Here is a 19021-nt window from a genome sequence, read left to right as displayed (position 1 = left end):
AAAAATCAGTACGCTGACTCAAATTTAGTATTTTTCTTTGCATTTCCTCTTCACAAATCCAAATATTTATTGCCTACCATTTTTATTTAACAATAATAAACTTAATTTTCAGCTTTCAGCAAAGTTTAGGGCAAGTTTAGGGTTAGCCAGTTTGTAGGATATTTAGAAAGTTAGTCCCTCACAATGGTAGTAGATACAATGTACCAAAACTGCATGTTTAGTGTATTTTATAAAATTTATGTGACAATGAGCAGGTAAAAAGAGGTGCTGTTTGATTGGAAATGACCAAGTTGTTTTTATTTGTTTGTTTGTTTGTTTTTTTCAGTAATGATAACCACTGACCCTGTGCAGACCAGTTTGGCCTTGTGGTGTTTTGGACTACTGAATAAAATTTTTAAAGGGTGCTCATAATTTGAATAGTCATATTGTTATTGATGTCTCATTTCAGTTGCAAAAAGATTTGAGTGTAAAATTGTACTAATCACTGTATAGTTTTATAGCATACAGTATAAAAGAACACAATTCAGTCATTTTAAAGTATGCAGCCTTTCTTGTGTTCTAGATTTGGATAAAATTGCCATTTTGCTAATCAATTAATGGGTGACCGATAATGATAAAGTAAAATATGTTTTTCGGGAATTTTGTACAATTTGTATTCAAATCATTTTTAATGTTTATCGTTAAAATTTACACTAACCCTGTCAACCCCTGGTTGCTTTACCTCCTGCAGGAAGATGCTTCCAACATCACTATATTGGGTCTAGTCCTGGAGTGCAGCTTACCGAAGACTTTGTTCAGCAGTCGTCAGGTACTTCTTTTCATCAAGTCTGTTTCTGTAATCAATAATAATTTATGCTGTCGAGCCCTTTGTACTGGGCATTTAGGCATTCTGGGGGTGGTCTGTGATCCATCTAACAGTTCAGTCAGTTAAACCTTAACATTCTATTTCTCGGCACAAAAGTTGCAAGACATAGAATGAGAACTGCAATTCAGTGTTAAATAGTGAAATAATCAGTGTTATTCAGAAATTCTGTATAACACTAAAAAATAAAAATGGCTATCTGTTATTGTGAAATACGTGAATTTCTCCAAATTATGTTTTTGATTGAGAACTGCATTTGCAAAAATTTCTTAATCTTTGTATGATGTGTTCTCCTAGACCTGTTTAGTTTTTCCTACTTTACACAAATTTAGCTGTCTCTAATCACACCCACACCTTTGAGCAAAAGCCCAGGAAGTCTAAAACTTTAAGAGAAAGCCGGGCTCATCATCTGAGCACCTCCTGTTTTCTCTCTAACCCTTAAAGAGGGTCAGATCCCGTTCCAGACTTTTAATTGCTTTCTCAAGAGACACTGTAATTGATGTGGGCCTCCCAGTGCTCGTGTGGCACAATACACATGATGCAAGACATGGATCCAGACAACCTAACTATATTGTCATAATTATACAGAGTGAAATCATCCTTTTACTCACGTGACTGCCACATCATTTTCAAGACCTGTTCCTTAGTTCTATTTTTAAAACTCCACTAACTAAATTGTGAACATGGCCTTTGGTTAGTGTTGACTCTGCTTACAGATTAAATGAGCCTTACAGGAAGTTAGAAGTAGCCCTGGTTTCAAAGGATTAGACTTGCTATTGCAAGCTTTGAGTGCTGGTGGATCCAAGCCAGGGCATCTGTCTACAGGTCGTCAACTGCTGATTCACCCACTGAGACATGCTGTGGTGTGGAGTGAGATTTGCACTCTCCCACTACTGATCTGTCAGCTTCAACAGGGTTTAGTCACAGGGGGGGTTGAGGGGTGAAGGTAGGGGTGGTATTTACTGACCACTTTTTTGCTGTCCGTTTGGTTACTGTAATTTGGTCGAGGTAATACAAACTGTAATTCGCATTTTTCCATTTGCATTAGTTTTCTTTGCACTGTGACCTATTAGTTTATCCATATCTTAAATTCTTTCTTTCTGTTTAAGACTTAAATTTCCCTTTTTGCCCTGCTTTTACAGTATTTACTATACTCTTGAACTGTTCCTTATTGTTCTGGTGTTGTTTCCTTTTTACCAACTGTGTTTGGTGTGTGACTGGTATGCCTTTCCTGTCCCGTCCCAGGGGTCCTGTCTCCAGAGTGAGGAGCGCCTCAGTCTGCAGATTAATCTGTCGGCGCACGGGGATCGGCCTGCTGACTTGGACAAGTTGAAGCCTTACGTCATTGAGCACATACTGGTTCTGTTGGTGGCCCCCACTGCAGAGCAGACTGCAGTAGGTGGGTGACGCTATGTGAATGTTACAGTGTGTTGCACAGCATTACTTAAAGAAACCATACCCCTAGATTTTAACTGGCATTCATCAGTAATACAAAGAAATAGAAAGTTTCTTTATGTTTATTTCTTTGAGTAATGCATATTTTGATCCACAGAAGAAGAAAAAAAAGGGTTGCTAGGGTTACACAGACCAGGATCACTTATATCGTTTCAACTTGTCCATTAGTTTGTTATCCTTTACAAACAGTTTAAATACTGTTTTTCTTTTTTCTACAGGGGAGCCACAACTAGGACTTTATATGTTAAATTCTGGAGGCAAGAAGCTGTATGTAAAGGTGAGATTTCCTTTTGGTTTTGCTTTATCGTGGCCTTTAGGTAGAATTATTTAAACTTTGACAAGATGCTTTACATCACGTAGGACATGCAGTTGCTCTCAAAAGTGGAGGCAAACCTGGAATTTCATCAGGTTCCTTTGAGACCCGAAGCAAAAAACTTCACTAAAGTGGCTACAATATCCTGCAGAGGTAATTTCAAGTTGTTTCTCCTCAGCTCTTTTATTTTAAATGCAATAAGCATTTGACCCAATGTCTAAGAAAAGTGGATCACTAACTGTTTCTTAATCAGGTTCATTGCCAGGCCATGGAAGGAAATGTTTAAGTCAAATGAGTTTAAAAATTCTGGGAAACAGCACAGCCTACAGCTTTCCCGGTCTACATATCACACACAGGTAATTCAGAGTCTTTTTCACATTTTCATACTCAGGATTCCAACCAAGCCAAACACCTATGTTGTTTTTAAACTGTATGCTAATAAAATAAAATAAAAAAAGGTTAATCAAAAATATTTGTCTATTTGAAAATCACATTTCCCTTTGAAACTGTGTTAATCTTTTTTTGTTGCTTTCTGCAGATGGAGCATTGGGGATTTGTCCAGACTGTTCACAGTGAAGCAAAGACAAGCTGACCAGGTGGATCTGTGGATGACCAACTCCCTCCTCCTGCCCCTCACTATATTTAATGTCAGCCTTTCACCAAATCTGCAAGGAGTGATGGAGGTATTCAATATGCTATAATTAGCAAACCTTTAGTTAATTTAAGTTAATTTCTCATAAGAAAAACTATTGAGACTGCTGCCCCTTGTCTATCAGGTGATGAACGTCAGTGGGCCACTGACAGTTCCCCAAGGCTGCTGGCAGATTCTGTCCCTCCAGCTGCTCAGCAGGACGTTGCCCATTGACCAGCTGTACACCTTGAGTCTAGATACTAGTCTGGGCTCCTCTCTGCAAATCCCCCTCTACTTTCACTCTACTCCTTCCAAGGTAAAAACTAGCTCTGGTGGTTATTTAGCAGTTTGCATTTGGGGTCAGCATACAGAATCAGATGCAGTTACTGATGATGTTTTCACTCTCTCAGCAGGGGGATGTGGTGTTTGAGGTGGAAGGAGAGTGTGGGCGACCATGCCCACTGAGATTGTCTGAAATGGGTAAGACATGGCCTAACATGTTATAATCCTTACTGTAAGAGAAAAAGTTATGAGCTTTTTAAAATTTTCCCCCTCTAATGTCCCCTTAGGTCAATTAGAGTGGCAGCGGTCTCTTCTCCCAGACTTTTCTTCCTCGTCCTGGGTTATAGACAACAAGCTGGCTGCTGAACTCTGCTCCCGATGGCAGAAACGCAAGGACAAACTGCCATGCAGGTCAGTCACACTACTTTTTATTAAGCTATTAGCTTTTTAGTTTTTCATCAGACTGCTGCCAATTGATGATGTGGAAATGCTTTTTGTTCTCTCAGGTGGCCTAGACTCCCCGTCAATACGTCCTCTCCTGTGGATTTTGGTGCTACACCTGTCAATGAGAGCAAGGTGACCAACCCTTAAAAAGTTTTTTTTTTTTTTTTTTTTTTTTTTTTTTTTTTATGAAAATAATGGTTTTACCTTTAAGGATATGCTTAAACCTAACATTTGTCTTTTGGGAAATGTTTCCTTGGTTGTTTCAGGTGAAGACTTTTATGTTGAAGAATCCCTCATCCTCAGTAGTTTCTGTAGAGATTCGAATTATCTCTGTGTACCCTGCCCCCCTGGAGGCTCTGGACCTTCTAACCAAATGGTATGCATAAAATAGTAAATAGTTGTTTTGTGCAACATTGCTTAAGCACATTCTTCTAGTTTGTTTGAAAATGTGTTCTTTGTTTTGATTTTCAGGTTTAATATCAGCCCTCTCTCTGTCCACATTGGCACCACAGAGTTTTCTCTGTTGGCTTCTCCCCCAAAGGTAAACCTTAAAAACACTGCAGGGAAATGAAGTTGTCTTGCTGTATTTACTAATTGTCTTACAAGAACGGGCCTTTATCGAACTTTATTCATTTATTAAACCCATGGGCAAAACTGGCATTCTTGCTGCATTGCAGTCTTGCTAATGTTACCTTTCATGCTAACTCCCACCTCCTTTTTTGTTTATCTGTGTTCAGGGAGGGGACAGTGTTGATGATTTAAAAGGAGAGGGTGTCCTGCGTCTGCTGCTGCAGCCTTGGGAGGCCAGAGAGGTTGCTGTGGTCTTTACTCCCTCAGAACACAAACCCACCACTACCATTCTCGTCATCAGGTATTCACCTTACTATCACTGGCATTAGTTTCTTCATTCATGTTTGGATTCAGTGTTTCTCCTGGAACATTTTTTTCAGCATGGTGGCAAGAGGATGACAGGTTTTTTGCGTGCACACAATTTTTGGTTATTTCTCAAGAAACACAAAACTCTTCTAACTGGCTATTTATGCTTTTGGGGTTTGCAACAGAATATTCCTAAGAATCCAGAATATATCAGTTATGAATGACATTGTATTATTAACAACTGCTTATCAAAAAAATGTATTTCAAAAAACTAAAAATTTAGGTTTAAATTTCCATTCAAGACACTTTAAATTTATGAGGTTAACAAATTGGAAGTGACTTGATTTAACAGTTGAAATCATATTGCTAGACCTAATATCACTGCTCTGCATTGTATACATTACATGCAACCAGCTTCAGGTCTGTGTGTCTGTCTGACCAATTGAATGCTGCATTTACTGACGGCAACAGACAAATCATATGACCTTTACTAAGCTGACAATGTGTCTGTCTTGTTAAAGGCTGGAGTGGAGTGAAGGGGATGTAGGTCAAGCAGTGACATTTGTGCACATTGTCAACAAAAACTGGTTTTTGTCTTGTTTTTTTGCTAGATTTGTTTTTATTTTGTTTCTGTAGGCATTATGGGGGGGTCTTGTTGGCACCGCAGCCCGCAATACCTGTACTATTATAGGGGGAACACTGGCATTTATGGGGTTTATAAGAAAATATTGCCAGATGAGAGTGCAGTAAACTATGTTTACTAGCCCATTATTATTTATTTTTTTTATTATTATGTATTAGAACTTTTTTTGTACACTTTACCAAATGGGAAAATAACGAAAAACAAAAAACTCCTTTATTTAATTTAATTTTATTTTTTTAGGAACAACCTGACTGTCTTTGACATGGTGATGGTGCAGGGCCATGGGGCCAAAGAGCTGCTAAGAGTTGGAGGCAAATTGCCTGGCCAGGGAGCTTCTTTACGTTTTAACGTTCCTCAGTCAACTCTAATGGAGTGTCGTGATGGTAAGATTAATGTTCACATTTTAAAGTAGATTAATTCATGTAGAAGGATGTTGTCCAAGTGCATTGGGTACAAATACTCACTTTACAAATGGCGAAATGTTTTTGCACATTTCTAGGTCTACGCACCAACAAGCCACTTTTTGCCATAAGAAAAAGTTTCAAGGTGGAAAATGCCGGAGAGCTTCCACTGACCGTCATGTCGATGAATATAAATGGATACAAATGCCAGGGATTTGGCTTTGAGGTGCTGCAGTGTCGCACCTTTAGCCTCGAACACAACACCTCTTCTGAGATCACCATTGCGTAAGTGGAAGAGTAGCCAGCTTTATTATTTACTGTGGGTATTTTTGATGTATTAATGCTTAACATTTAAATAATGTGGTAATGCAATACCGTTATTACATGCAACCTATTACCAAGTAAGTACTAGAGGTTCCGATATCTTATAAACAAATGCAGTGCATTTATCTGTCGACTCATTTTCCACTGTCTCTTTTAAATCTTCTTGCAATATGTGAAATGCCCAAATTATACGTTCCGCTTTCTTTTTATTTTACCGTTTATTCTTTATCTCACCACTTTTCTCATTGTCTTTACTTGTTTGTTTGTTCAGATTTACCCCAGACTTCACCTCATCATGGGTGATTCGGGACCTCACCCTGGTGACATCACGTGGCACCTCTTTCCCTTTTACTCTCAATGTGACACTACCCCACCACATGTTGCCTCTCTGCGCTCAGGTGGTTCCTGGCCCGAGCTGGGAGGAAACATTCTGGGTGGTCACCCTCATCTTCACATGGTTAGTGCTCTCTTTAATGATTTTTGCATTATTGCATCGCCAAAGAAATTCTTTCATTCATCTAAGATGTACACTAAACAAGGTTACTCCTACAACAACCCCATGCTGCCCAAATGCGGAATTGTACTGTGCCACCATTAGCTTACACCCACGACAATTTCTCCCCTTAGTTTCCACTGGGATCACAGCAGTGTGTATGTTGTCAAATAATCAAAGAGCATTGGCTCTGGTTCTTACTTTTTTAAGACTTTCTGCTAATTTTTCATAATCTCTCTTTTTTTGCAGTTTCTCCCTTTTTGGTGTGTGTTTAATGGCTTTCCGTCAGGCTCAATATATCCTAAATGAATTCTCTACACCCAGCATCAGAAGCAACCACACCTTTGTCTTGTCCCGAGACAACGGCTCCGTCAACAATATCACACCCAATGGAGTAAAGTATGTCTAGTGGTGTTTTCAGTTTCACACAGTCAGTTACTGCAAGTGGATGTTTATCTTGTGTAAAAATACCTAAATAAGTGTTTTGTGTGTTGTTTGGGCAGTAAAACAAAGGGAAGTTGTAAGAGCTATGTGGACACTTGTCACACCTCTGACAAGGGAAAGGGGCGTGGCTCCCCAGCTTTAGCCAACAGCCCTGTCCAACGTCCTCAGTCTTCAAAGAAAGGCTCCTCAACTACCCCATCCCAATCACAGAAGAAACACAAGGTTTCACTCTATTACACCAAATACAAGTCCAGCACATCCCCAGCAGCAGCTGGTGGTGTGATGATGGATGAAGAGCAAGAAGACCTGACAGTGGATGCGCCCCTGACCCCAGACCCCGATGTCTGCAACAACAACGAGCCAGCTTTCATCAGTGAGCTGGAAAAGAAGACACCTACTAACTTTAAAGAAGACCCTCTCAGAAGTATAGAGAATAGAGTGCCAGCAGCAGTTATGTTTCCTGTGGAAATACCTGCTGCTTTCCCAAATAATGTAACAGTGGGTCCAGGGCCTAGGCCAGGCCTGTTGGTGTGCAGTCCTGTAGAGAAGAGCTGCCATGATCACTATGCAGAGAAGATCAACTCTGAGAAAAGGGACAGTTCTGAACAGGAAGTAAGATGGTTCTTTACTTATTTAATTAAATATGATTTATTACATATTGATTCAGAATTCATCATCTCATTGTTTTACTAGTATCACTCACTATGTTTTTGCTTTCCCAGCGAAGAGAAGAAAAGGGCCAGAAAAAGAAGATAGAGAGTGCAGAAACTGGCACTGCAGCAGGGAATGCAAAGGGAAAGAAGAGTCGTAGAAAGACAGAAAATGTCTCCAGGTGGGACACACTTAATATTTATATCATATATATATATATATATGTCAAAAGAGCTTTAGTTTTGATTAATCAGTCAGAGAAAAGAATGAAAGAAAAATAAAATTTAAAGCTGCATTTCATGGTGAGGGGGCGGCAGTGGCTTCACAGATTGGCTGCTTCTAGACGGTTCATGGTCCGACTGCCGTGTTGAAATGTCCCTAAGCAAGACACTGAACCCCACAAACTGCCGAATCCTCAGTTGAGGTCCTCAGGTTATGTAAGGCAGTACACACCATATAATAATTGTTTTATTATTTTTTTGTTTGTTTTATTGGTTGCCAGCCCCTAATTTTAATATATAAAACTGTTTCTTTTGTTGCCACAGAGTAAAATTGAAAAACTAAGACTAATCGAAAGCTAGGGAACTAAATAGGACATATTGTGATTGGTATTAAATTGTGTGTAAAGCTAAAATAATTAACTGGATAATTATTAGTATTGTAATATGGACCATATCTAATTGTTTCTGTAGCGCTCCTGTGCAAAATGTGCTAGTGATACCAGAAAGGGAGAAACAACCTGAATGGAAAACAGACTTCAGTGAAACTCATAACAGGAACCGCTGCTGCAACGGCTCCAAGTCAGAAACACCAAAGCCTGTACAGAGTGTTGAGAACCTCATCAAACAGAATGGTGCGTAACTTCTCGACCTGTTACCCATTTCTGCAGCATTAGCAATTCAACAAGAACTTTGCAATTGATTTCATTCTCACTGGCCTTTGCTGATGTCCAGCAGGTATGTGCCCTGCTCGCTCTAGACGAAAGTGTGCTGCAGAGCGTCGTAGTGCCGGAGTGTGTGAGTCCGGCTCAGACTCTGGCAGCTCATCAGGTAGTGTGAGGGCCAGCAGAGGAAGCTGGGGAAGTTGGAGCAGTGCTAGCAGCATGGAGGGAGACAAAGACCCCAATGCACGAACACAAGGCTGCCCTACCTCATCTAGAAAAAGTATGGAGGGCTTACTTTTCCTAGGAATTTAAGAACATAGACTGCAGTCATACTCATTAAGTTTCATAATCCTCGTGCACAGCTATTATGTAGAAAAGCTGCCAGGATACATAATTTTATCCAGGATCAGTTGCATTATTTTGATATATGAATTGTTGTTTATTACAGAAGACTCCATACCATACAACTATCCAGTTGAGAGAGACTGCTACCAGACCATGAATACAAACTACAAAGCTCTAAGGTACTTTGACTAAACACAACAAAAGTTGATACGAGAAGTGGATGGTTGGTTGGTGGCTGGTTAATGGTTAAGCCTTAGAAACGTGCTCGTATTTGTAACCATGGTAAATATATCATCAATGCCACTTCATCAATCTGTTGATGTAAACAAAAAACAAATATTTAGATCAAAAGAACTGCATCTTTAAAAAGATTATGTACTTTATCTGTGTGGCAAAGCATTATTTAGAGCATAATTTTGCTATTTAAAGTCATTTTCAATGCAATGAATTGCAGTGTCTAAAGGTGAATAGAGCAGATTCAGTGATGTGGATATTACAATTAATTTGAAAAAATGCATTGTAATGTCTTGCACTATACTTGTATCGTAGCCACACCACAGGTCCAGACTGTGTTCTCTAATTTTGTAAGTGAGCTTAAGGTAAATATACAGTTTTGTAACTGCAACCATTTGCTTTGCTTTGCTTAGCATGAACACCTTGTACCATAAAGAGCTGTGCCAAAGCCCAGATTCCACAGCCTCCAACTTTGCCCCAAGTTTTGCTGCTGTTGCTGCAGGAGTGGAGAGAAACATGGGTAAAGACAAATATTTAAGAAAAAACAAAGTTTGAATTACACAGATGTTTATTTTGTCAACATAAACAGCTTGTGCATGACTTCCCACTTCTAATGGAAAGGTTTCATGTGTCCCCCAGAGCGTATAGATCAGTATTTACCTGAAGAGACGTGGTCGGCTCCATCCATTCCCCTCACCAATGAGTTCAGATACAACACCCCCGAAGCACTACCCTACATACCTCAGCCAGCAACCACCAGGGCCTACAATGGGTACGTGTTTGTATGCACAAGAAATGCTGCACGAAGGAAATGTATTTGTGTACTGTAAAAGGTTGGTTGGAGTGACAAACCAGCGACACACAACTGACCAACTTTGTCAACCAGCTTGTGGAAAAAGTCAAACATTGAGAAATCTGAGATATATTTTCTTCAGGAGAAAACAAAAAAAAAAGGACTTAATTACTGAGTTCAAATTAGACAAACATTTGTCAGACAGACTTGACAACAAATTAACATTAATGTGACATTAGGTCTGCTGGATGTAAAAGCAGCATGTAAAAGACATTTTGTGCTAGTTTTCCACAGCTAACACAGTTTTGTGCAAGTGTTTGTGGTGGTGTTCTGCCCTCAAGTGGCAAAAATATCATGTAATGCAAAAGAAAAGACACCCATCAATTTAGGGTCTTTAGTAAGTGTCCAAGAATTTGACCACAACGTCTTGGGTTGTTCGGTGTAGATTGATTGTCAAAAATTACATTTTCATTTAAATTAAATCTGCAACTTAAATGTGCCACAGGTGAAGCGGTCTAAATACTTTATGAAGTCAGTGTATGTGTATGTTATATGTGATATACAATTGGTAATTTATTTCAGTTGTATCATATTTGCTTATTACAAATTGAAAGAAGAAAATGCCATGTTAATTGATGCTGCTAGGTTTTAGTTTAAATATTTACTTTCCCAGTGTTGCAGCGGTGTCTTTGTGTTTAATTAGATCTGTGTTGCATTTGTACCTGTCTCTGTTAAAGCCGTTGGATCAAATGTTTGCTTGTTCTCTGCAGGTTTACTTGGAGTAGTGCCAACAGCCATGGCAACAGTCCCTACACCTACGGTAAGGAAGTCCCCTACCTAGGTATTTGAATGTTTAAACCCTCAAGCTGTTTGCTGTATCACCTAAAACTTTGAAGCATCTGTGGAATCAAGCTCAGCATTTTTTGCTGTGATCACTTTGCAGGTAATGGAACGTTTCCGAGTGGTTTTCCCGGACAGGAGGGCCAGAACGCGCACAGCAATCAGACCAGCTGGTGTGAGGAGCAACCTCAGGAATCGCCCTCAACCTGGGACACAGCAGCATGTGTGGGCAGCAAGGTGACAATTCATAATACTGAATCAAGTTGCTTTAATCAGGACTAAGTGATCTGGGTTTCTGATCAATACTATTTGTTATAGTTCTGCTGTACAGCCACAGATAATGACATTTTTTATCAGTGAATATAATGTTTGGAATGATTATTTTCTTCAGTACCATACTTCATAACGAACCCTTGCAAACAATTACTGCGTTTGTCTGGTGTAAGATTTTCCCTCATATTAAATTTGACTGATGCCCACGTAAACACAAAGATAACACAATTTCCCCAAACAGCCAAAAATTGCACAGAAATATTTGTTGTAGATGTGACAAGTCTTGTAGTCTGGCAATGAAACAATAAATGCAGCAAGCTTATGTAAAATCACATTGGAAATAAGTTGAATGAGGGAGCATTTTGTAAAATAATTTTGAAGTTGGTGTACACTGGTACTAATACTGAGCAGGATTATAGTAAAACTATTTTAGTTTCTTACACAACTCTGTAACCACAGTCAGGATCTTTGTTGTTGTTGTTGTTGCTATAGTTACAAAAAAGAAACTTTTCATATGAGTTTGTAACATGATTCTGAGCAAAGCTTGTGTAAGATTCATTCCTATCAAGATGACAAAGACCCTGAACAGCAGTACACACTCACGTAAAGTAAAGATACAAGAGTCTTTTCTGTTGTTCCTCTTTTAGGGGACATTTTTTACTTTTAGCTCAAATGAGGAACAAGAACGTGTAGTGTAATAGACCCAAATTGGTATTTATAAACTTCTCTTTCATTTGTGGCTTCTCCTTTTTTATAAAAGCTGTCATTATAGGTGGTCTTGGTCAGGTTTGCGAGCACTTCATTTGAGGTCTTTATGTTCTTTGCATACCCACTGTTGTCAGCCCAACATAGTTTTGTTACATGCAAAAAGAAACAGCAGTAGATACATTTTCTGTGGGCTGCAAATATATCAATAATTATTATGTTTTTATATATACACACACATCGATCAGGTATAACTTTATGACCACCTGTGCAATAGTGGCTCCGCCATGAATTATTATGTAGAAAGAGGTGGTTCTAATGTTTTGGCTACCTCATTCAAATCGGGTGGCCACTGTATAAGTTTGCATTAAATTGCGCATGTGGTCATAATGTTACGCTTCATTTTTGTACAGTTGTGCAATTACTTTTTAAATATTTCTGTATTATAGTGCATTATATAGTCTCGCTTTCCTCTGTACAATTTTATGACAACTGTGAAATATACTACCTCAATACAAAAGAAAAACATTTATTTATTATGTTTTATGCCTATTATGTTCTGCCTCAAAATCCCAGTCTGTTAGGCTTAGCAATTACAATAAAGATATGTAATGACATTTAAAAGCTGTCATCAAACAAAGTACATCTAAACTGGTATTTAATGGACCTTGTTTTCCAAATCAGCACATAATGACTCCGCAGTAATGTACATGTCTAGATCATAAATGCTGTTTCACACAAACTGCAAGACCCACTGCAGTTTCCTGACAAAAGTCGTGCAAAAGAATTTCTGAGACACTTCTATAATTGAGTCAGTTGCTTAAAGCAAGTGCCAGAATCAAGTCAAGGCCTTTAATGTTTTCTCAGTTAAATCTTACAAATATTGGCTGCGCCTGAGAAATTTCTTGACGGGATAACCTTTTCTTTTTCCACTTGATTAGTGAGTGTGACACTGTAGAAACACGGAGGAAGCATTTGCAAAGACAAGTGTATGACACACAGAAAGCTGCCTGGCTGGAATCAAATGGGGAGGTGTTGCATATGCATGTTTTTAGCTCAACAAGGGAGAAACAAATGTAAAAGCTAAAAATGGCAGGCCAGTCATCACCGCAGGGAACAGACAGCCAAATGTCCAGTGGCAGCAAAGCACCGACTGGTTAGGTTAGAAATGTCGTGAAGTCGAGAGCTTTGTTCGACAGCTTTTTACAGCAGCTCCCGAGAAGACAAACCAGCTACAGTAGCTCAGATAAGGTGCTTTAAGAGTTCATGTGTTCCCTCTTTTCATCCTCCACAGCCATTCTTCTCGGGTACCCGCAGCCTGTCCCCCATGTCCAGCCTGTTTGGCTCCATCTGGACACCTCAGAGTGAGCACTACCAGAGCCACTTCCAGTCTGAGCGATCAGCCCCGATATCTCCTGTGTCCCCCATCACCCCTCCTCATTGTCCCTTGAACAGGGAGCCAGAGGTGCCGTGCGGACCGATCCAGTACTCCAGCTTCAACCCATTTGGCCCACACATGAACCTGGACATATGGAACTCTTCTTCCAACCGCAGCTCCAACTCACAGCTCTCCAACGACTCTGGCTACTGTGGAGATGTTTAAAATAAGATCGTAAACAAAATGGCATCAACAATAATTGCAAACATATAAAAATGATATGAAAAGAAAGGAAGTAAAAAGTGAATGTTCTTTTATTGTTATTGGGGAAAAATGTGAATATTCCTTTTCTTTTATGTTCCTACTTTCAAATGTTAAATGTTGTGGAAGGTTAAGCATTTGTTGTATATTTTTCTAGATGTTTTGCAGTTTTGACCATAGAAAATAAAAAAAAAAGGTTTTGTACTTGAACCACTTGTTTTTCAGCGTTTTATTCAGTCATTTAATGTACAGCAAGTCATTCTTTCTTTGCTGCCCACTAAAATGTGCTCATTTAAATCACTCTTCAAAGGTACAAAGTTCAACTTTTATTTTGTTAAACGTGTAATGTTTAGCATAATTTTCCATATTTCCATAGATATTCCATATTTTCCATAAAGATCTAAAATACTGTTTGTGTAGTACTGCATGTCTGATGTGTAATCTGCATATGGACCAAGAACTCTTAAATTTGGTTTTATTTTGTCATAAAACAACCACAAAAAGGAAGGAAACCATTAAGTTTAACATCTAATAAGAACATGCAGAAATTATTTTACACAAATGATAAATTTGCAAAAAACCAGCAATGTCATAGAATAACACACATCTTAGACATTACACTACATTTTCAATATACGGTTTATAGTAGACAGTAAATATTTTGTGCCTATTAGTTGCGCAGCAGCCTGTTATAAAAAAAGAATTTGGTTTGTTGCAGCTGTGAAAAAAAGAAACCTGAAGATTGTCCAACGCCACATCCCTGTGCGGAAGTTGGTAGTGTTGACTTTTGCTGGATAAAATGTCTGAATCTCTAAATACATCTTTGTGCCAGTCCATGGTTCTGCTGAAGAAGAATGAGAAATTTCAGTTTTGGTGAGTGGGACACGAGTCATCCAATTATTTCTACATTTGTTCGGTAATGTCAAATTTTATAGAGCATGATCTGTGCCGCTGGACTTACAGTAGGCTTAAGATTTATTTATAAATGGTATACAGTCAAAATATAATTATTACCAAGAAATCAATATGTTTAACATTAGAGAATTTCCCCCTTGGAGATCAAGTGTTGCTGTACAGTATTTTACTCACTAGAAAAAAAAAAAAGTAATTTGATGTTTTGTAATGTAAAAAAAGCTTTTTAATGTTTGTGCAAATTATATTTCAAATTAAATTTAGATCACACTTTACATAAATAATTTAATACAGCAGGTTTTTTCACATTTAGTATTAAATGCAATTTTCATGTTCTCTTACATGATACATGTGATCTTACATGATTCTTTCATCATAAGTAACAAAATAGACCATCAATAAAAAAAGTAATGGAATAATGAAATGAAGTGCAAACATTTGTAGCCCCCTTGATAAATTCATTAAAAATGAACTTTACTTTCTAATGAAGGAGCATTTGTACAAGCTAAATGTGCATTAAATAATATGTTGATGAAAAAATTGTATTACTAGTTTTGCTGTTTCAAAATAAGGGGATACAATTCATTTGCACCCACTGCTTTATGAGTTCAAAGCAACATTGGCTGTCGGATGGTTTCATTTATTTCAGTCTGATGGTTCGTTTTCTTTTCTTTTCAGATTAAACTCCTAAAAGCTCTTGTGTTTGCCCTTCTGCTAATGCAGCAAAACTGCTCAAACTCCTGTCCCCTGAAGAAAGTCCCTCCTGCCCCTTTGAAGCTCTTTGCTGAAATCAACCTCTCATGAAGTATGACTGTTTCTTACTATCTTGGAACAGTTAAATGTAGTGTAGAGGTAGAGTTAATATAGGAAGGAGTTCTAACAAAGAAAAAAGCTCTGTAATCTTCAGTGTGCATATTAGAAATTATTGGTTGATCAGGTAAAAAAAACTGATCAACCCGACTGAGTTTTGATGTTATTGTTGTAGCTTAAATAAGTTTAAGGTGAATATAACATATGACAAACCTTAAAGTGTGTTTGTGAGGTTGTGGGTGTGTGTCGATGTGCTCGTGTGCCTAAAAGCCTGTGTAATTCATTGTCAAGCTCTTGAGAGCTGACATATTGCCGCTATTGATCTTTAGCCCTTAAATCAACACAGAAGCCTGGATACTGACGACAGGCAGGCCACGGGAGTCAGGGTGTCCTGATAACACACACACACACACACACACATGAACGCTCCACATGCACATATAAACAGAAGCGCATGTGTATATGGACAGAGTTACAGATGTTTGTAAAGGTCAGTAAAATCTGATGAAGTGTAGAACCTGAAACCCTCAAATTATTGCTTTCATGATTGACTTTCATTGACTGGTTATATAGCACGTATAAGGGCACTGATGCATAACACCTACTGGTGCATTTGTTGCACATACACGAAGTAGACATCAGTTTACTTTACTCTGTTATCTACAGTACACTGGCATGACTTCATCACCCAAAAGCAAACTGCCATTTGCAAATACTGTGCAGACCAGTAGTCGTTAAAACCAACTGACCTTTGTTTTAATTGTATGAAAAGTTGTGACTTATTCCAAAGCTTTTAAACGTATCGGGTTAAATGGTGAACAAATGCAAATAAATGCACAGGATCCATAAAAAAGTGAACTGAAACCTGAAACCTGTGAGAATAGGTAGATACAGGATGTGCTGAAACGTATTACAGAGTGTGGGAGAGAAAACATACTGCTTTATAAAATAACTGTTTACTTTGTGTGATATTTGATACTCACTTCCTCCATGACAGCACATTTGTTTATTTGGATTGGTTAAAAAAAAAGGATCAGAAAATGATGCTGCCTAACGCTATAGATTTACTACTTCGCTGAGAAGCATTTAGAGGTAAACATACAGCACTGTGCTGTAATATCATCGGTTTGGTTCTTGTTATTTGTTGAGAGGTTGATGCTGCCTGCCAACAGTGCATTTGTATGAACTTAAGTGAGTAACTCGCCCACAACTGGCCTTCGCAAGTAAACTGGTTTCGACTCAGGTACGTTTCTCGTGGAAAACGCAGATTTCCTCTGCCAACGTGATTCGGATGGTGTTTCTCAGTCCCAGTCTTTGCGTAGGCATTGTGAGCTTTATGTTAAGGACACGTTACAACAGGGATCTCAGTCCGCTGTTATTGGTGAGAAGTCCTGTCAGTTCAGAGTGTCCCCCTTTAGAAGTCAAAACAGCATATGATTTGATTTCATGCTCTTTTATCCTTTAACTAGCCTGATAACAGGGACAGGAAAAGGAATTATGTGTGTGTATAACAACTCTCCATCATCCCCTAGCAGACGATCCATTAGCCTCGTTACCCCTCCCCAGTTGCCCAGTGATAAAGTAAACAATGTGTGTTTGACCAATCCGGCACACAAATATTTGTTCTGGACACTGCCTCAACCAACAGGAGACAAACACACACACACACACGTCTGCAGCCGTGTGCTGAGGTATATATACAGTCACAGTCCTGCTGGACCAGTAGTACGTGAGCATAAAAAGTGGATCCATCAGGGAACCAAGCCAGACTTCACCTTGTAGACAGTCTCCCCTGAGCCCGGCAGCTAATTTCACTTGATGAGGTAATAAAACATCATCTTTTCTCAAAAGTGGAGCATTTTGTCCTTTAATCAAACTCTTGTTTTTTTTCTTTGTCTCTTCAGTCTTTAGGAGACAACATGGCAGCAGGCATCATCAGGAACTTCCTCATCCACGCCCCAACTCCAGCCTACTTCCCCCTGATTTTCCAGCATTCTCCATGCAAAGAAGACGAACAAGAAGCGAAGCTGGAGGGCAGGCCAGAGGAAAACGAAGACGAAAGAGAAGAGGAGGAGGAGGAAGAGGAAGATGAAGAATCTGAAGCTCAGGAGGAAGAGGAGGAGGAAAGTTTGGAGGAGGTGTTTCTAAACCCATCCCACTGTGCTTTGGATGTGACCAAGCAGCTGCTGAGGTTTGCAGATCTCATCAGTCGTGATGTTCAACGGTACTTCGGTCACAACTCTAGTGACCAGGAAGCTTGTGACATCTACAGCGACTCCATCTCCATCACAACCAGCGGCCGTCTGCGTTACTACGATGACCTGCTGAGGTTAGCGAGAGCAGGAAGTCCAGAGGAGCAAGACAACAGCTTTGTGAGTTACGTCAATGATCAACAAGCCGTAGTTGCTAAGGGCAACAACAGTTTGGGGCCCCTGGCTGAACTTTTTGAACACAGAGGGCCAAGTCAGGGCCGCAGTCGACCGATGATCAAGCGGCATCTCCCACTCAGTTTCTGGACTGAGCCGATCCCCTGCTGCTCTCTGGTCACTTTCAGTAACACACCTGAGGTCACACACACAAGCAGTGACACACCTTCACAGGGCATCACGCACACAGACATTAACACACACATGCACTACAGCCCAGTCTCACACCACAACACACACGCCCTTGACAGCTCTCAGCCGGACTTCAGTGACTTGCTGGCAAACTGGGACCCAAACCCAGACCTTGCACACACACTGACAGACAACACACACATGCAGCACTAAACCTGGTGGGAGCGAGACGTCATTTAAGTCCTTTACAGCTTTTATACAAACTTATGAGTTCAATAAAATGACATTTCTTGTGCACAGAACTGTTTTTTTTATCTGTTTATCTGACAAATATTCATATCTGATATTTGTGCACCAAAAAAAGTAGAGAGGTGAGTGAAATCTAGCTGATGGAGCTCACAGCTTTAAAAGGTTCCTCTGTATAATCTACAACCGTCACACTACTGTTTACTAAAGGACATCAAGTGTTGATAGCGACATCTGAGGATTATCCAGAGTAGCCAGCACATTGTTTAGAGAAACTCTGCAATACTCTACTGCAAAACACCTCCTCCTTATTGATTTGCCTCGGTCAGTAATTAAGTCCTTTATGTTTTCTTTTGCTTTAAATAAGTGACAGATCTGCTTGTGAGTATTTTATAAAACCAATTTGACTCTTTTTGCCGATCCCTCCTCTTATTTTACAGTTAAGGCATAAAAGAAAAGACTCTTCTGTTAGTCAGTCAAAGTGTACAGGTAGTCAAAAACCAAACAGAGACAAAATTACTGCAAGTGTGCCCCCTTATTTCTGATCACCCATACATGAGAAACTTAAATCCAACACAAACAACAAGTTGACAGTATTTACAATAAATGACAACAAAGCAATGTCTCACTGGTGATGAAGACTGTGTGATTTTCTGTAATCTAAACCTGTTCAATATTATTTAACAGCGTTAACAGCATATTCTTTACATTCAAATCGAAACATCTGCATGACAAGGCACCTCGTTCGCTCAAAACATGGAAAACCTGCTAAAACAGTTTGTCATCTCTAAATAATGCTCACATATTAATTTATGGCAAAATAGATTCTATTAATTACCCTTTTTTTTAATTTCAGTTAATTATTGATTTGTTAATCTGAAGGCAAATTCAAATTCATGTGGGCGGGTGTGAAAGTGTTTGCTCTAAGTAAACAGAAATTGTGAAATAAAGTGCGAGCCAGAGC

General features: G+C 39.2%; 2 protein-coding genes across 3 annotated transcripts in view; both read left to right on the top strand.

The window, feature by feature from the left end:
• tmem131l (transmembrane 131 like) overlaps nucleotides 1-13741 on the top strand; it is a 29293-nt gene extending 15552 nt beyond the window's left edge. The window contains exons 8-34 of one of the 2 annotated variants that reach the window (XM_067497652.1): nucleotides 731-808; nucleotides 2108-2261; nucleotides 2536-2594; nucleotides 2678-2783; nucleotides 2884-2986; nucleotides 3169-3313; nucleotides 3407-3577; nucleotides 3672-3741; nucleotides 3831-3954; nucleotides 4050-4119; nucleotides 4254-4363; nucleotides 4459-4528; nucleotides 4725-4858; nucleotides 5747-5889; nucleotides 6006-6192; nucleotides 6503-6688; nucleotides 6974-7123; nucleotides 7228-7780; nucleotides 7891-8000; nucleotides 8512-8672; nucleotides 8776-8982; nucleotides 9151-9226; nucleotides 9695-9801; nucleotides 9921-10053; nucleotides 10845-10894; nucleotides 11018-11151; nucleotides 13187-13741. In XM_067497652.1, coding sequence (XP_067353753.1) covers nucleotides 731-808; nucleotides 2108-2261; nucleotides 2536-2594; nucleotides 2678-2783; nucleotides 2884-2986; nucleotides 3169-3313; nucleotides 3407-3577; nucleotides 3672-3741; nucleotides 3831-3954; nucleotides 4050-4119; nucleotides 4254-4363; nucleotides 4459-4528; nucleotides 4725-4858; nucleotides 5747-5889; nucleotides 6006-6192; nucleotides 6503-6688; nucleotides 6974-7123; nucleotides 7228-7780; nucleotides 7891-8000; nucleotides 8512-8672; nucleotides 8776-8982; nucleotides 9151-9226; nucleotides 9695-9801; nucleotides 9921-10053; nucleotides 10845-10894; nucleotides 11018-11151; nucleotides 13187-13495 — 3900 coding nt within the window. In that variant the 3' untranslated portion in view covers nucleotides 13496-13741. Of the gene's footprint in view, nucleotides 1-730; nucleotides 809-2107; nucleotides 2262-2535; nucleotides 2595-2677; nucleotides 2784-2883; nucleotides 2987-3168; nucleotides 3314-3406; nucleotides 3578-3671; nucleotides 3742-3830; nucleotides 3955-4049; nucleotides 4120-4253; nucleotides 4364-4458; nucleotides 4529-4724; nucleotides 4859-5746; nucleotides 5890-6005; nucleotides 6193-6502; nucleotides 6689-6973; nucleotides 7124-7227; nucleotides 7781-7890; nucleotides 8001-8511; nucleotides 8673-8772; nucleotides 8983-9150; nucleotides 9227-9694; nucleotides 9802-9920; nucleotides 10054-10844; nucleotides 10895-11017; nucleotides 11152-13186 lie in introns of both variants that reach the window. The other variant, XM_067497651.1, reaches the window with a different exon arrangement.
• A 3188-nt stretch (nucleotides 13742-16929) lies between these two features.
• Nucleotides 16930-18353, top strand: percc1 (proline and glutamate rich with coiled coil 1). The gene is made up of 2 exons (XM_067498924.1): nucleotides 16930-17076; nucleotides 17158-18353. The coding sequence occupies exon 2, from the start codon at nucleotides 17173-17175 to the stop codon at nucleotides 18022-18024; it is 852 nt and encodes a 283-aa protein (XP_067355025.1). The 5' UTR covers nucleotides 16930-17076; nucleotides 17158-17172; the 3' UTR covers nucleotides 18025-18353.
• Nucleotides 18354-19021: the final 668 nt, after the last annotated feature.

This window comes from Channa argus, chromosome 3 (assembly GCF_033026475.1).
Source record: "Channa argus isolate prfri chromosome 3, Channa argus male v1.0, whole genome shotgun sequence".
Classification (NCBI taxonomy): domain Eukaryota; kingdom Metazoa; phylum Chordata; class Actinopteri; order Anabantiformes; family Channidae; genus Channa; species Channa argus.
This window is presented reverse-complemented; position numbering and strand designations above follow the sequence as displayed.